The sequence below is a fragment of the Poecilia reticulata genome, chromosome 23 (assembly GCF_904066995.2).
Source record: "Poecilia reticulata chromosome 23, P_reticulata-male-v2, whole genome shotgun sequence".
NCBI lineage: Eukaryota > Metazoa > Chordata > Actinopteri > Cyprinodontiformes > Poeciliidae > Poecilia > Poecilia reticulata.
This window is the reverse complement of record NC_088852.1, coordinates 8,909,222-8,927,597: the sequence shown is the minus strand read 5'-3', so window position 1 is coordinate 8,927,597 and position 18,376 is coordinate 8,909,222. Positions and strand designations below refer to the sequence as shown.

General features: G+C 39.4%; 1 protein-coding gene and 1 long non-coding RNA gene across 33 annotated transcripts in view; one reads left to right on the top strand and one right to left on the bottom strand.

Annotated features, from left to right (window-relative positions):
- LOC103459269 (uncharacterized) overlaps nt 1–18,376 on the bottom strand; it is a 175,269-nt gene that overhangs the window by 86,123 nt on the left and 70,770 nt on the right. For all 9 annotated transcript variants that reach the window (XR_532712.3, XR_014086108.1, XR_014086107.1 and 6 more), the window contains exon 3: nt 6,406–6,578. This is a non-coding gene — a long non-coding RNA (uncharacterized LOC103459269). The remainder of the gene's footprint in view (nt 1–6,405; nt 6,579–18,376) is intronic.
- cacna1c (calcium channel, voltage-dependent, L type, alpha 1C subunit) overlaps nt 1–18,376 on the top strand; it is a 177,471-nt gene that overhangs the window by 89,674 nt on the left and 69,421 nt on the right. For all 24 annotated transcript variants that reach the window (XM_081604118.1, XM_081604131.1, XM_081604127.1 and 21 more), the window contains exon 4: nt 15,010–15,149. In XM_081604118.1, the coding sequence (XP_081460244.1) occupies nt 15,010–15,149 (140 nt within the window). The remainder of the gene's footprint in view (nt 1–15,009; nt 15,150–18,376) is intronic.

The following is an 18,376-nucleotide window of genomic DNA, read 5'->3' as shown; positions in this document are numbered from 1 at the left end:
CTTGTACAAGCTGAATCTGACAGATCACTTCAAGTCAGAGTAGCACCTTTTTTTCTTTTTTTTTTTTGGAGAGGTCAACACCTGGTCATCGTGGTAATAAAACACTTCAAAATCTAGATTGATATTTCTTCTGATTTTACTTCTGCCAAAATATCTTATTTTGTGTTAATCCATCTGAATACATGTAAGTGAAGTTATTCCGCTAAATGTGGGACTTAAATTTGCACAACATCCAAGATGGTGAGGATTACATGTGAGGTCCATGTCTCATCCCTGTCTTCCATGTTGTTAATTATGGACATGGGCTTTCAGGGACCCAAACCACATGCAGAGTGTCCTCCACTGAGCTTAAAGGGAGAGTTTAGGCTGGGTGTAGGTGACCGGCGTTGCTTTTGATCTGAGAAAATTCATATGCGATGCACAAACATCACAGGACAAACACATTTCCCTCTTGTTTTGCTACGTTCTCCGGACACTTTTGCGTACAGTCAGAAAAGAGAAGCGCTGCACACATGAGACAATGGAAACTCACAACCGGGAATTACACAGTTTTGCTTTCTCAACGTGGGGATTTCTACTGGCAAACTGGCGGAAAGCACGTGGCGAGAGGCGCAATCGCGTGCCGAGCTTAGCATGAAATCGCCATCGAGCTTAATATGGAAGCGTCGGGATGGCGCTCGGGTGTCGGTGCGATAAAAAGGCATAAGCAGCCACAGCAGGAGCCGCATGAATGATCAGAGAAAGAGAAAACAGCAAGCTTGTCAGATTATATAAAATGAGCCAGCTGATACTGATCAGCTGAGACTGTCTGCAGCTTCTGTGTTCTGCAGAAACTGGAGCGATGCGCTGCGGCTTTAATTGCCCTCCCTCTTGCTTTTTTCCCCCCTCCAACATCTTTGCGCGTCTTTAAAAGAATATTTTTTCAGTAGAACATTTAGTCCAACCAGCTGATCTCTCAACAACTGGCCTCGTGGACCATCAGTAGTGTTTGCAACGTCGTCACATTCATTTTGTACTGAACGGGAATTGGGTGAACAATGTAGAATTGTGCATTTTAAATGGACCACTTAGTGCGTACATGGAAATAAATGTTTTGTTTCATAAAGCTCAAGTACTCAGAGTAGGTTTCTGATCACTTTTTCCAAATATTTTCTGTCTGATTTCCTAAAAGTAGACGACTTTTAAGCGCTCTCCCTCTATCTGCATCGCAGAATATTGATAGTACAACTCTTAAAAAAAGTTTAGAAAACATTTACAGTGCATCTTCTTCACTCCTTTGTAGGACACGTTGTAGATCTATAACTTTCTCTGGAACAAGAGCACCATAACATTCGCTTTTTTTTGTGTGCATACATTGGCGTCAAACTCCAGTCGTGAAGGTGTCCTGCAACCTTTAGATACATCTCCTCTTCAACACATCCGAGTCAAATGGCTGAATAACTTCCTCAGCATGCAGTCAAGTTATACAGAGTCCCGCTAACGCCAATTCAGGTGTAGTGAAGCAGAGACGCATCTAAAGGTTGCTTTCCCTCAACAACCGGAGTTTGACGCCCGTAGTCTAATATATCGTTTATAATCAGCTGAGTGAAATGTAAAATTTGAGAGAGAAAAAAGCTCTGATTTGCTGATGTGTGTTAAAAATGTTAAGTCATTTATTTTTACTTGTTATCATAATGGAGCCTTAGAAGACTTTCTGTGAACAATTACAAAGTATTTATATCAAGATCAGAGGTGACGTCACACCATGTGGGTGAGACATGAGTCACAGCTAAACAGCTCTGCGGTTAAACGGAGTTTCATTAATGATTTGTAAACTAAGACGGCGTGATGACAGAGTTGACATTATAAACTGTTTTTAGTATTAAAAATCAGCAATTAGCACGATTAACACTGTAAGCATTACTAACAGCAGTCGAGGGCTTTTCATGTAGAGTTTGTAGCGCTTTACGACAAATTTGAGATTTTGTGAGCAATTTTCATGACTTTTCATGACTCGAGCTTAAAGAGGAAAAAAATGAAACTAGTTAACGGCTATTTTCTAAAGTGCAACTCTGATGTTGCAGGGTGAAAGAGGCAACATGGCATTGTGGAAAAATACAGAAAATACTCGATAGGTTTTAAAATTCCATTCAATCTCTGCCTACTAATGATATACTGGGACAAATAGGTGACAAATGTCTTTTATGCCTACATCTAATTTGATTTATACACCCAAGATATCAAAGCTTATGCAGACAAATGAAGAAATCATGACAAAGACATATCTGGTTTTAGTATCATCCAACAGTAATACAGCAATTTTATGTAACCCCTAACATTCTTCAGTCCAAAACCAACAGCGAAGTGATTTTTTTGTTTTTGTTTTTACAATATTCTTTATATATCTTTTTACTTGGCTGCATTCACTTTCTAAGCTCTGAGTTGTAGATTCTGGTTTGGGCCTGTTAAATGATACGACGTAGCAGTTGTCTGTTGTACAGTTAGAGGCTCATCAGGAACACATCTTAGCCTTAGTTTTTTTGTTTTTTGACCCAACATTTTATTGAATATCCATAATGGGATCTAGTGGGCATGGCACAGTACTCAACTAAATGTGCATTGCATCATTGTAGCCAAGCAATCTCCATTTCAGGCTATCAGACCCTGCCATTTTGTCAAAGCTCATGGTGTCTTTGACATATTCACAAGATGTTCTTTGGCAGCAGTGCCCTGACGCACCAACCGTAGCAGCGTATAATTCCTTTTAAGCAAATACCTATCAGACACACACAGACATGTTTCCTCGCCGACTATCTGCCCCCCGATACACCATTAGCTGCAGCGTTTTCATAGGATTTCTTTGTGTTCTATCTATTTTTGGTTATTTCACAGTCTTGTTTAGCCTACAGCCATCGCTCTCAGATCTGAGAGCTTCCAGCTGTCATTCCCTTTCACAATGTACTGTCAGTTTAATTGAATCTCCTATGTGCAAACATCAGGAATGCTTTAGATTCAATTTAACAGAGACTAGTTTCAAATGGTTCTTTATTCAAATGAGTTTATTTGTGTCAAACTCTAGGTTTGATTATGCTGTTTTGACAGACTTTTTAAAGTACAGCTGTGTTTACCCACATGTATGACAGTGTGATAGACTCATTTAGCTTGGAAATAAATGGCAGTGCATTACAGGACTTCAGAATCATCTTAGAGGTTCACAGTTTTACTAAAAGAAAAATTCACAAGTCTAAAAAACTGAAACTGACAACTGAAGGATAGCACATTTTATCCATTTCCACCTTGATCAATAGTTGTTAAATCTTTCTGTTTTCCTTTTTCTGCCTCAGTTTTTCCTTTCCTGTGAATTAAAATGTACTTAAAAGATAAGTTGGCAACCACTCCTACTTTATATGAATCACATTATTATTATTATTTTTATTATTATTTCAAATTTCTCTTATTTGAAGCTCAGTTTGTCTTTTTATAGCTTCCGGATCGCAGTTTAAACAGTGCTACTATGGTAACAGCAGGGGAGTGGGTGTTAGCAGCTAATCCTGTTTGGGTGTCATGGTGACATTGCTAAGGCACCCAGCAGAAGAGCTACACCAGCTTCCTTTGCTTTAATCATATTTCATCAGTGAGGATTTACTAGGTTAGAGGGTAAGGTGCTACGTTTTCCCACAAATCCAGTGTCACTTAAAGTGCTCACAGTTCAATTCCAAGGTACACAGAACTCCTCGGTGTCAACAGAGGAACACAGACCTTTTATTATAAACCTTTTGCACGCCTGCTGTATTATTCTTAAGCAGAATTTTCACCTCTGCAGATGCATACAATCACTAAGAACAGGCTTTGACTCTTGGTTGTTATTTAAATGCTCACAGTGCAGGTGTAGATCAGCCATAGAAATTCATTTTCAGAAAAAAAAAATCTAAATATCAATGCATCTAAGTTTCAGCTTTATAACCCTGAATTATTTAGTTCATTTCCCTTGTATCTGACTCCTTTGGAACTAAAAAGCACAACATACTGGATTGATATTTAGATTTTGTGGACCCATAATTTAATATAGCTTTTCTGAAGTCAACCTTTTGTTGAGGTTTTAAAAAATATGTTTGCAATAACCTATTACTGTCATGAAGGTTGCTATGATAAAGTATATTTCATAATATCATAATTAGTGCAGGCCTCCAATTTTGCTTTGGTTGTTAGCATGCAATTCTTGGTAAGCAAGTCCTTAACTATTAAAACTGAGCAGAGAAACACAAAATGATACAAAATGAGCCGAATCACTGAAATCGAGTTTCTATGCAGTAAAAAGTACAAATGAACTACATCTTGTAAATGAGAAAACTTTATAGTTGGAGTTGTGTTGGTTTCCCGTCAATGGAAGAAGCATGCCAGAGACAGAAACTGCTTTATGGGTGCGCCGTCTTTTCTTTTTGGCCGACTTCCTCTGAGGTGATTGATAGGTGGGCTGTTAAACTTCTTCTTTCTCTTCTCTTTTTAAGGATGTTGAATCTAGCGCTGTTTCTAATATTTTATTTTTTTTTGTGAATTATTCATCTGAATCTTCGAAGGGGTGCAGGTTTCAGCACATCTGATTTCAATGAATGCTGGATCTAAGGTCTAAGTGACCCAGTCAAGTAAATCAGGTGACACTGCATGAAAGTTACATTGCTGAAACTAACCAACAAAAGGACCTACGATGTACGGTTACAGAAAGTAGAAAGGCGATTTAATCCATTATTAAGAGTTGAATCTATAGAGGTCTGAGAAACATGCATTTGAGTTAATGAATTAAATTGTTCATAAAACCCTGTGCTGCATTTTTGGGCATGGAGACAGATTGTGTGTCACATGAAAAAACATAGCCACAACTGTCAGTATTTTCTTGTTGCATTTCTGTTCCTACATTTGCCTCGTATTGTGCTCCGGTCTCGCTCCGGTGGACACTAACCAGAGGGGGAAATGATGGAGCAATTCTTAACAGACTCACATTTACAGGCATGGCTGTTTCAGCACACCGTGGGGAGATAGAGTGGTGTGTTTGGCTCTGATAGGAGCAATTCACTGTGGACAGAGAGGGAAGCAAAGGGACACGCGCAAAGAAAGAGGGGGTTGATGTTTTCTTTCATTTGTTGACTTGAAACCATATTTCCCTCTCAGAACTTGAGGGATTTATTGTTTCAGGGGTGATTAATTCATTCTGAAAGGGGATTTTTAGCAAATCAGCGCTTCCATGTCCCTAAAGATTTACTTGAACTCAACCTAGGTTTCCATCATTTTGACATTTTTCTTTTGAAGCCCACTTTTTTAACTTATCAAACCAGATTTTTTCTTCTTATGCAGATCTTTTAGTCTCTACACAAATGTGGTTATGATCAGATATCAGGCTGTTTTGTCATTGTATTCATACTTTTCTCTAAGCAGCTCAGATTTGTAAGCTTCAAGTTTCAGATGGTTTCTTACTTTCAAGTGTCGGGAAAAGTAGGAGCGTCTTAAAGAGACAGGGTCCCAATTTCTAGACGTCAAAGTGCAAATTCAAATTTCTTTTAAGTTGTTTTTTTTATATCATTTTTATAACATCTGAAGATGTAATTGCTTGATTGTGGTATAAAACGGCACTATGCACCTGGAAAATACATAATGATCCTTTTAAATAAATTCTGTATTAAATAACTTTGGGTCATTCCAGAACAAAATAAGCAAAATCTAGGACCAGTTCCAATTCTTCACATTAATCTTTGCTATGCTTTGCAAAAATACTATTTGACTTTCTAATGGAGTAGATATAGCTTTTGACTTTCTGCAAAAATTTACAACAGTTTTTTATTTCTACATTTTACATGATTGTTCAGAAAAAGCTGAAAACCTTTAATGTTTATGTCTTAAAATTAGCCCCAGCATAAGGATTTGAATTCATAACCCTCAGAAAGTGTGTGTTTTAGACAGACTTGATGTCATTTATTAGATGTCAGGACGTTAAAAACATTAATTAAACATATCTGGTGTCCACTTGTGAGTCTACTAATCTTATTTCATAAAAAAAATGTTACAGTTTTGTCTTTAAATATGGTATTTTAGTGTTCAGTGTCAGCATACTATCATCTGTAGTATTTTGTCAATCTTCGCCACCTTTCAGTCTGTCTTAGCCATAACTGCAAGATTGATTAAAGAAAGATGCTAGATGACTCATATGCGCACACACACACACACACACACACACACACACACACACACACACACACACACACACACGCGCACACGCACACGCATGCCATTAGTCATGCACTGAGTAAGAGTATAGTAATCCATCCATTCTGACAGTTTGAGAATCAGCAACACTGATCTCTATGTAAAACACTGATCTGTGTGTTTGTTTGTCATTTCGCTTCATCTTCATCTTTTACTTTGCTTGTGACTCACCTGCGAGCTCCAAGGGACATCTGTATTTGAGGACAAAGACAAATTCCTAATTCGGGACCGTGGTGGCGTGCGTGTCCGCGTTTCCTGCATCCGTCTCCCTGCGTGGTGAGGCAGCAAAGTCGTGATAAGTCAGACGCAGCAGAATGAAGAGCTGGAGAGGTAGTTTGTTACAACTGAAAAGACAAAAGGGAAAATGTTAGAAGGGACGAATGAATGACAAAAATGAGAGGAGGAAAGATCTATTGCTCTTTATTTTTATCTTTTTTTTTATCAGTCTTTTGTCTTTTTTTTTTTTTTACAGTATCTCGGCATCTCCAGCTTTCTTGCCATCCTTTTCTTTCAAAGGTACACGTAATCTCGCTTCAGACAAATGCAAACATCAACAGACATGCATATTTGCACATACATACACACACACGCACACCATCCGATTATGTGCGATGATTTATAAGCCTATGTGCTTTTTCTCCTTGGATTACTTTATTTTCCTGTACTTCAGGTGTCTCATGCTCTCCTGAGGTAAAACGTAATACTTTATTCCAGTCTTTTGCAGCCCCCAAATAAAAATCTCTAAATATTTAAATACACCTTCCCATCAGCTCTGATTAGCTTTGCTGGTCCAATTTTTTTTTCTATTTATTGAATTCAAGAGCAGAACTATTTATAAAGACAGCTGACAATATATCAAGAGTTCCAACTCGGGAGACTACAAGAACATAGCCTAACTTTAGGAGACTTTTTTTTAATCCATCCATCCATCCATCCATCCATCCATCCATCCATTTTCTTCCGCTTATCCGGGGTCGGGTCGCGGGGGCAGCAGCTTCAGAAGGGAGGCCCAGACTTCCCTCTCCCCAGCCACTTCTTTTTTTTTTTATCCGTCCTTAACAAAAGGTTTTGCAGATAGATGAGTGCTCTTCTTCTTCAGTGTCTATGAAAAGCTGATGGGTCCGTGTCCTCGGTGAAGGGCAAAGTGTTAAAATGGAGAAATTAGATTTCTTCTTTATGGCTGTTAGATGTGATAAACTCTGAAGAGGATTGCTAAAAGCTCAGAAATTCACAGAAGATTTGCTACAGCGATTCTTTTGAGTGACCTCCTCAAATATATAGAGAAAGAAATATTATAAAGAAGTGTAGTGTTAAATTCAAATATTTCAAACTTAGTAAAATATAAAAAAAATCAGAAATCAAATACAGCTGTAAGTGTTTTTTTTTTTGTTCTATCATATTTACTGTACATATGTCGAAAACAGAGGAAGTTTTCTAATTAGCGGATTGATGGGACAGCGCAAACTGGCTGTCCAGGACTCACTGAAACTGCTGCTCTGTAAACATTCACTCGAACGCCTATTGGATCACACCAAGGTATCAACATATTGTACACCAAAGCTTGAACATTTAGAAATAAGTACAGATTTGTCGATTTTCAAAACGCGAACATCAGACTATATTCAGTACAGCTCTTAGCCCTGAAGACATTGACCTGCTCTATTGCAGCTCCTTGATTTTGGTACAATGAAAAGTGTTTGAGGAACAAACTTCAAGACTTGCATGCCATCACTTTGAACTCAATGTTAGACTTTCATGCCTTTACTTGGCACTTGATTTGAGAGTTGTACTAACCTGGCTACTATAATAGCCCTTGAAGACTGAAATTGGACACCATCAACCAGCTGTAGCACCAGAGCAATATTGACCTGGTTTTAGATCAAAGCACCATTTATTTGCTAAACCTAAATGCAGTTGCAAATCTATGGCAAAACTGAACTTGAGAACATTTCAAACAATATGTGCATATCAGACTATTTAGTACAAATATGACCATTTAGCACAATCAACTGGTGGCATATGATCCTGTGATTGGGAAAACCGAACACGCGCAAATGTATAATTTCATAACAGTATAGGAACTGTGTTGTTAGCACATACAGCAGACACACAATAGGAACTCTAGATGCTGGCAGAACAGTAGTAATTAGGACTATGTGCTGTGGATATTCTTGGTACAGTACTGATCAGTGTCATCTGTCTTTGTGTGGGAAAAAATAAATAAAAATCTGCTGCTGCCGTAGCCCAGTTTCTATGGAAACCTGTCGGCACCCATCCTGGTCTCTATGGTAACTTCATGTTGGCACCCACAGAGATTGAGAGAAAGAAAGATGAGAAAAAGAAGGACAGTAGGTGACAAAAAAAAAAGTGAGGGAGTGGGTCAAACAGTGGAGTTGATGGAAAAATGAGGAGGAGATAAGGATTTAATAGCAAGACATGGGAAGAATATGAAAAAGTGTAAAGATTGATAAAGTTTAACGACACTCCAGATTTGTTTATAACCAACAAGTCTGAGTGTATTGTCACATTTCTTTTTTCTTTTTTTTTTTAAACTTGGATTTTGTTACGTTGCAGCCTCACATGGGTTGGAAGACTTGGCTGGAGATGCAGGGTACAGCTTGAACAGGCTGCCGGTCCATTACAGAGCAACACAGATACACACAGGACAGGCAACACCACCACACCTGACACACACCACCACACCTGAGAGCAATTTACAGTAACCAGTTAACCTAACACCAAGTGGAGGCTGTGATCCTCAGTGCATTTGTCCCAGGTTCGATTCCCTATCCCTGGCTGTTTGCTGCAGGTTTTCTTCTTCACCCTCCAACTGTCCCATCTGGAATTTACACAAGCGGCAGTCAAATGTCGCAGCAACGACCCACTGGTTTGTTTATCGGTTAATCAATGGGTGCGTCTTGGACAGCTGGGTGAATGTGGTTCAAGTAGTGCAAAAAGTTTTGAGTGGAAAGTATTTAGTTTTATGCTTCTGTCTGCATTAATCATTCATCTACAGTTGATGGATTTGTGGACAGGTTTCACTTAACAGCATCCCAACCTAGTTTTTGATTCACTTACAAATGAAACAACGTAATAGGAGCGACAGGATTCAACGTTCCACTAAATGTGTCATACAGAGTCAGCAACTGGATAATGATGAGTAAAAGTATAATGAAGTCCAAACACAACTTTACAAGCTGGGAGCGCAACACAGGAAACTGGGGAAAACAGAGTGGATGATATGGAGCAGTGGAGAAATAATGGGGGGAAACCAGTGAGGAGTGATCAGAGGAGAGGTGTATAAATAATCAGAGAGGGAACGCTGGAACAGTAGACCAGAGCTGATTAGCTAACGGGTTGCAAGAGTGAGGGGAGAGAGCAGAAGGCAGACTGAGAACGGAGAGAAAGAGAGAGAATATGGCACAAGAGGTTTAGGGAGAGTAAGGGAACTAAAAATCAAATCTAAAAACAGGAAAAACTAAGCACAAGATATAACAACCTAACTATAATAACGTAAAGAACAACAAAATAAAAACTAAACAGAACAGATTAAATGAACTACAAACCCACAAAACCCCAAACCAACCCTGGATCCTGACTAAATGCATTTTATCTCATGTTTAAACCCACATAATAACCGTATTTCGACACGCCAACATACATAGAAAGACGAGAAGCAGTATGACAGCAGCTTACAGTGTGATAAAGCCTTGCAGAGGGTGAAAACCTAAAATTAAATCCAGCCCAAGGAAATTTCTTTTCTATAAGGCTATGGCGTTTCCTGTACTCCTTTTGATGCATTCCAGGGCATCAAAACATATTCACATTAATCAAAAATGAGATGAAAGTCTATTTTTATTTTAAAATATCTATGCGTTGCATGGTGACATCCAACTCCAGCACAGTACGTGTTTGTGTGTGTGACAAAGAGAGAGAGAGAGCCACCAGTAGCTGTTTCAAATCCACCGCTGCTCTGTGCAGCACACAAATAGAGACCCTCTTCAGAACGACAATGGTTGAGAAAATTAAATGTTCACCAGCTGGCTGAGACAACAAAAGGGCGAACGCTCACAGTGCTCAATGTAACAAGAGCAGAAAGTATTCTATATACCAGGGTGGAAACCGAAAGTCAAGCCTGCTCACTAAAGTGCATCGGGTTTATTTTGCATCCAGGTTTAGAATACACTTTTGGAGATAAAGTGATACATGGATTTTTTCCCCCCTTTCTAAAATGAATTAAATCGAGTTGTGACAAGCAGTGTTGTGCCTTCACCAGGTGCTGAATTCTCCCACAGGTATGCAGAAAGATAAGAACCTAAAACTCAGTTTGTCATAGGTGAGTAAGCCAGCACTCCTGTTGATAATCCTGCACTATCGCTCTGCGTTCTTTTGAAAAATATTTCTTTGACATCAAATCAATTAATAGGCTCTTCATAGATATTCTCAGCTGGAAATGCAAGATAAGAACCTGTCAAAATCACGGATAATTTTTTCTCTCCAAATGGTTAAAAAGTGAAACATAAAACAATATTTCCCCCTCCCCCCCAAAAAAAACAAAATGTGATTTAAATAATTTGTAAATAAGTAAATAAAAATCAGTAGTCAGGGTTAGTCACTACTCGCAAATAAAGTTTAAATTAATTTCTGTGCTCTTGTTCAGTTATTTAGCTAAAGGCCTGTTACGTCAAAGTGGATCAGATTTGAGATGATGAAATGCAGTCCAGACTGCAAACTCAAACACTAAACGTTTTTCTTCCACGTTACGATGACCAGAACCATTTCTCTTTGCTGAATGCTGGAATGCAATTCTTAAAAACGTTTCTATATTTTCTTGTGAATTACAAGTCTGCGTGTCTCCTTACTATTTGGTCAAATTGTTTTAAATTGCATGACTCGGTTCAAACATCGAGCTTCTAACAACTAATTGCTTAAGTTTTGATCCATATCTCCTGAGAGAACCAAGCAGCACAGTTTTTTTTTCAGATCCGCCAATATCAAAATCAAACCTTTGTTAATGTACAACATTGACTTTGTTGCTCTTAGGCTATTTTTAAACCCTAATTTAACTGGACTGTATTTTCAGGCTTATTGGAACCCGGCCTCACGTTGATGACAAGTGTTTTAACATCATGTGGTTGTTGCATCCCTGCTAAACACACAGTATTTACTCACTGTCAGTTATTTTGCCGGTAACTTTGCGGTTTGGACGTGTTGAATGGATAAGTTCTGAAATAAAAATGCTATCTTTGAAGCCCTCCCCTCCCACCCCCCGCTGCTTTGTGTTCATATGTGTGTGTGAGCAGCCGGTGTTCAAAGTGCCTGGCAATCACACACAGCAGCAGACTATGATGGGTCTGTGGGATCTTTCAAAAGCAGCTTAATGGCTAATCCTGTCTTCCAGCACACACACACAAACACAGAAGGTCGTTTCAAATGGAAACATAGCCCGCTCTATGGTAGAATGTCAATACTATAATCTGATTGGTCTGGTTGATGGATAGGTGGTTTGGTTGACCTATCACAGTTAACTCAATTATTTCTCCCACATACTCACCTTTCGGTTGTTCTGTCTGCCTTCTTCTTCCTCTCTGTCTCTTTTAGTCTGCCTCTATTCCTCGCACCTGATTCTCTCTCCCTCTTCCAGTCTCTCATCTTTCATCTCTCATTCCATTCCTGTCACTAACCAAATTAGTAGTGCCCCTTATGGATTTTTTCCCTTTATGGGTCTCTATGAGTGGAATGAAAGGAGGAAAGGAAGTGTGTGTGTGTGCGTGTGTGTGTGTGTGTGTGTGCGTGCGTGTGTGTGTGGCAGGCTAAGCTGCTCCTACCAGATGTTTTTCTTTGTTTTATTCTTCTGAGCGCCACGCTGTCTGCCTGTCACCAGCAGATACACGGCCTGGGTGTGTGTGTGTTTAAGAAAAAGGGAGTGTTACTGAGAGCCTTTGTGAGATGTGCGAGTGTGTGGATTTGAGAAATTAATTACTTCCACATCAGCACCATGTGTGGTGAAGGGTCATCAGAGCAGATGATGGATATTAAAAAAAAAAAAAAATCAATTACGACAGATTTTGAAGCTGATACGAGAATATCAAAAATAAAGATAAAGAAGCCCAGTGATTAAAGCAAAACTTTAAATTGGCAGTGAGAATAAAATCAACAGTGCATGGTTGTTTTCGATTTCTAAAAAGGGCATAAGAATTGGGTGGAAACCTACTATGTTTCTGTGCTTTAGTTACTGTTTTTTATATTGTCCAAATATCAGGAAACATATCTAGATTCCAGATTATTGAGGAAATACAAAAATAACGGCAGGAAATGTGAACCGGAGCATTCTTTCAACATTAATTCATTCACTTTTGGCGTGCCGTTGTCGCAGTCTCATTTTGTAGTGAACGCAGGGCCACTTCTCGATTCAGACCTGGCAACTGGTGTGATGGAGTCATCCTCCACGCTCCGACACATTTGTTTGTTTTCTCTGGAACTGCTTTAGATTCTGATCAGCCCCAACAACCAATCTCAGGGTAACTTGTGCAAACAGACATCAACGTTGACTGTACATCGAGGCTGCTGATTTATTTGTTGACATTGATCCGTGATGCTAGAGTAATTGTCATCATAATTAATTCAGCAACAAAGCAGACTTTATTTGTCCTTTACTTAGAAGGAGTTTTTTCCCACTTGGGAGAATAACCTCTCATAATGTGTACAGTACATTAGTGTAGTTTTCCCATGGATGGATGGATGGATCAATCTCTCTTACACCATAGGATTGGAAATGAGTAGACAAGTCTGTAAACGTACTTGTTTATGTTGACTAACCCCTTGCCTGACATTCAACATCTTTGTTTATGCTATATTTGAACATATATATATATATATATGCATATAAATAAAGACGTGGACTTCAACAGCAATAAAAACATTTTCTTGGATGTTCACTGTCTGGAGGGAACGTGTCAGTTTTATTTACCTGCTCTAATAATTTACTTTGTAAGATACACAAACCGACCCACAGAGTAACATATTTTTTTCTCTATAAAATGATATGCTGTAATATTTGCTAATTGTGCATCCTTTACAAAGAAGAAGATAAATAAACATAATAGCATTCTTCTTTTGTTTCTCTTACTGTTATACAAGCAATCTTCACCATTGTAGCAGAGCTAGCTACCAGAGGAACTTAGAAAAGCAGCCATGTTACAGTCTCATGAGCACCGATTATTAGAATTTGTTTTCCCAGCCTGTGCACCTTAAGCAGATAATTCCTTAAGATAAAACATTAAAATGTATTTTTAATTGCTGTTGCAGAGAATGAAAATGTAAAAAAGTTTTTTCCACACTTCTACCAATTAATGCTTCAAGAGTTGCATTTATTGGTAGAATGAAATGCTGTGGAGAAAAGTGGGACAAAATCACCCGTATAAAAACATTTATATTTACTGTTCAAACATTCAATTTTGAACACACACACACACAAAAAAAAAACTTCCCATCCAGCAGAAAGAAGCAGTTAGCATTTTGGCTACTATTTAATCTCATTTGATGCATTTGTGGTGAAAAAAAAAATCTGTAATTTATTAGGTTTGTGTTGCTGAAATTGCTTGCACACCCTACCTAAGCTGTATATTCATATAACTGTTTTGATACGACACCTAAATTTCTGCTGCTTTGATTTCTAATTCTGTTTTTTGGCAACTTGGACAGCTTGGAAAGCCATTATTGCACATTTAGACACATAGAGAGGCTGCGTCCCTTCAGGTTCAGGTCTGGCTGATTTTTCCCAGGGGAGCAGGCCTGAGGCCTTGAGGGACCTGGCTGGCCCTCTGTTCCAAACCTCTGGCCCTGTGTGCATGTGTGTCCCTGGGAAAAGAGTGGGATCGCGAGAGGGATCAGGGGCTGAGACGAATGAGTGGATTGACAGATGTAGCTAAATATGTTTGATTAACCGACGTAGCTGAATATAGAACGTTCATGTTTTGCACGTCTTGATCGAGCTCAACACGAGCAGCCATAAAAGAGATCTGACAGATAATTAGGTGGATGATGAATTGTTTACAACTTATCCAAATAATCAAAAAGTCGTATGATCCTGCGCTCAGAAAGCCATATCGGGACATTTCTCAGGACCTCAGGCAGGAGGTCGTCACTGTGACAACAATCTCCGAGGAACTCTGTGGTAGAAACAGAGCTTCTGAATGTCTGCGCGTGTGTGAGTTAGTGTGTGTGTGTGCATGTGTGTTCATTTGTGCATCAAACAGTGGCCATGAGGGACCGGAAGATGGCTGCTCTGATTAAACAATCAAAACGTTTTGATTGTGTACATGACCAAAAGTTACACAAATACATGCCAACACAAAAAAATAATGAAGCAAACACACACACACACACACACACACACACACACACACACACACACACACACACACACGCACACACACACACACACACACACACTGCAGACAAACTACAGGCTTGATACGCAGAAAGTGAACATCTTGTGCAGGCTGTTAAACTCAGAGCAGATGCAGATAAAGGGGTCAGCACTGCTGGTTCTCCCAAGTTTCAAAAAATCTCTAGGAAATAAAAAGATGTTATGACTGCAAACGATCACGCATACAACCGGACGGTTAGCGCACCTTTTTCAGGGAATTTTTTTAAATGTAAAAGTTACACTTTTAGCTCACTCACTGTTCTCTCATGTTGTACCATCTGTCTCCTGCAATATGTTGCTGCTCTGATAAATGAGTGGACCTCGCCTTTTCTGTGTGTCCGCAGGAGCGCGTGGAGTACCTGTTCCTTATCATTTTTACTGTGGAGGCGTTCCTCAAGGTAATAGCTTACGGCCTGCTCTTCCACCCCAACGCCTACCTGAGGAACGGCTGGAATCTGCTCGACTTCATCATTGTAGTAGTAGGGTAAGTGAAGACAAGCGGTGCGAGAGATGAAGGCTTAAAATGTGCTGGGAGTGTTCGGGGTTACTCTGACCTGCAAACCTCAGTATGAATCTAGCCGTTTTGTGAAGGCCTCAGCTGTCATGAATTTTATCTTTCCGCGCACAAGAAACAAAAACGGAAGTACGAAAAGTGGAAAGGGTATGAATATAATGTAGCCACATAATGCTAGAGATGGCTTTTTGTTTGGTAAAGCAAGCTTCGTTTTGTTCATTGCGAATGCAGATGAAAGCCCCAGTAAACTTGGGGCTGCAGAGTACTGGTGCAGCTTAAACTGATTAGCTTGTGAGTTGCTGATAGCAAAGCCCTGCTCTGTTTTTTTCTTCTTTTATCTGAAATTCAGCAACACAGGCTATCTGCTAAACCCTCTTTGCTTGTTTTTTTTTTTTCTTTTTCTGTGTTTGTGCGTCTGTGTGTGTGCGCGACTTCGCGCCAGCTGAGCAGTGTGTACAGTGTAGTCTCTGCATTACTGCCAGTGGACCTGACAGATACATTAAAGCCATAAAAATGGTCTAATTGAGCGTATGTGTGTGAGCGTGTGTGGGGGTGAGCGTGTGTGTGCTTCCGAGAGGGAGAGAGAGAAAGAGAGAGGCAGTGAGGAAGCGGCCTGCGGCCTGAGGGGAGGCTTCACCGGCACAGATACAAACACTCTAAACCAGTCTTCTTCATTGCGAGTCAAGTGTTCACTCACATTAGACATCACTAACTAAACGCATTTGGCTCCAGCTCATAAAAACACACACATACCAACAACATGGCACCATTGCCCCCGGCATAAACACAACCTTTCCCACTCCAGCTATCTACTCTCCTCGTCTGCCCCTCTCTGTTCTGTCTCCATTTGCTATATTTAGGATGTTACTGTGATGCAGCATTTTTTTATTTTTTGGCAGTCACATGTTAAGTGCTTCAGTAAATAGTGTTTTTTATTGCAACAGGGAAACATGGAGTTCAGAGGTTCACAATTTGTCTTATTCAGAGACACTTTAGGAGATATTTTTTGCTGTTTTGGGTTATTTAAACCACGACTTCCCCAGTGAAATAACATCCCACTGAAGTTATTTCAGGCAAATATTATCTAATCGGCGAGAGGGTGTGCTAACTTTTTTTTTTTTTTAAGTATGTATTTTGTTTAAAGCAGGAAACCAAATTGAATCACTTTCTTTTCCAGAAATGAATAAAAAAAATAAATAAATAAAACTGATGAACATGTAAACAATTTTTAAAATTAATAATATTTAATGGGGTTTCCTATTTTTGTTTTGTTTTTGTGACTGAGTGTGCCGGATGTTCTAAAAGGAAAACAACTTCAACAGAAAGGTTGTGAAACACAAACAGACACGCTTTACAGTAGAAATATTCAGCTGTGACAGGACTGCCTCTCGTGCATGGCTGAGCGCTCATCTTCATGCATGTGAGTGCGTGTGAATGCATGTGTGCGTGTGTGTGTGTGTGTGTGTATAGATGAGAAGCGACAAGAGTTCACTCCCTCTGGAATACTCACCATATGGGTGAAAGAGCTTGTACCTGGTGCTGAGCAGCCTCGGGACTCGTGCGCCCGCTGACACACATGAACACACGCACGAATACACTCACACATAGTTGCTACAGGCCACGCTGTTGCTGACACATACCTAAAAGGCTATTAATGAAGGTTCAGTGCATGTGTGTGTAAATGAACAGGTAGTCCACTGGCTTTTTCTTCAGGACATGCTTTTCATATGCTGCCATATTTTTCTTCTCTCCTTTTTTGTTTGTTGAGTAAAGCTTTAACTTAAATAAGCTGAACTGTCAGACAAATGACAGTAAACTGTAGCCCTGCTTGAGCAGGTGCAAAGCTCTTTTTTTGCTTTGGAAAATCTGCATTATGCTATGATTAAAGTGTTTGGCGTCGTTCTCAATTTATTTAGTACTGAAACTTTAATGACGACAACACCTCACAAGCTGCCGTTTCTCCATGAATGGAAACGGCCGATCGAGTGTTTGGTTGTGGATGTACACAGACCCTCACGCGCTCCTACACAAACGTCCTAATTAATAATAAACGAAACGCCGGTGTTGCTAACTCGTTAATCCTCGACGTGCTCGTCAGACTGAATGAAAAAGGCGTGCTTCCCACCTAGACACAGAGTTAATCAAATGGAGAGGCTGAGAGAGAGAATGAGAGAGGCAGAGAGGGCGACATGTTTTGAGAGGCCCTTTCAAGTGGCCATTTCATCTCTGCTAATTGATAATTCTCCATGACTAACACACCACTGCCTGGCCTTTGAGCTTAGCTAGCTAGTATTTTCTAGAGAGTCTCGCCAGCAGAATCATGGAGAGAAAAAAAAAAAAGAAATAAAGAGAGTGGGGGGGGAAGAACGTTGCGCTCAGCTGGATGTACATTAATTCAAGCGTGTCAGCCACTTGGCCCAAAGAGACATCTCTAAACAACAACAACAACAACAACAACAACAACAGGGATAACGGCTAACTGAAGGCAACGGCACATGAAGGGCAACAGCTTTCGCTTAAAAATGCGATAGCCGTTTTCTTTTTGTTGTTTTGTCAAAGTTGCAATTTATGCACCGATGTGTGGAGACCTAAAGAGCAACAAGGAAAAAGCAATTACTATGTTGCTTTTTCCATTGAAAAATTATTTCATTTATTAAACATTTTTTGTACCGTCTCATGTTTGATGGCAAAAACTGTTGGATGACCATAAAACATTTAAATGTGACAGAAGCAAAAACAAAGTAAGTTTGTTTTTTGGGGAAACTTTCAGAGCACACAGGCAACAGAAACTATCAATGGATAAATGGTAGTGAATTGACAAGATCCTGATATTTAAATTTGATACTTTAGGAATATTTTAGAAAAAAAAAACTCCTTACGTTTTAAGCAAATTTTATTTACATAGCACGTTTCAAAGATGAGTGCATTTTCTGACACGTTTGTTAGTTTACACAACCACACACATCCAAGCAAATCCTGAAGACGCGCCGATTATTATATATATATTTTTTTGAGCTGATTGTTAAATATTTTATGCCAGAAGTGTCAAATTTTCTTATCTTTGGAAGACAGAGAGAGAACAGATGGAGCATCTTCTATTGTTGTGACAAAACACCAACTAATTGAGCAGGTTGTATTTCCTCCATTGCGATCTCTCCAAATTTCTTTCAACAGGGGAGGTTTTAGCACAGCTGCAG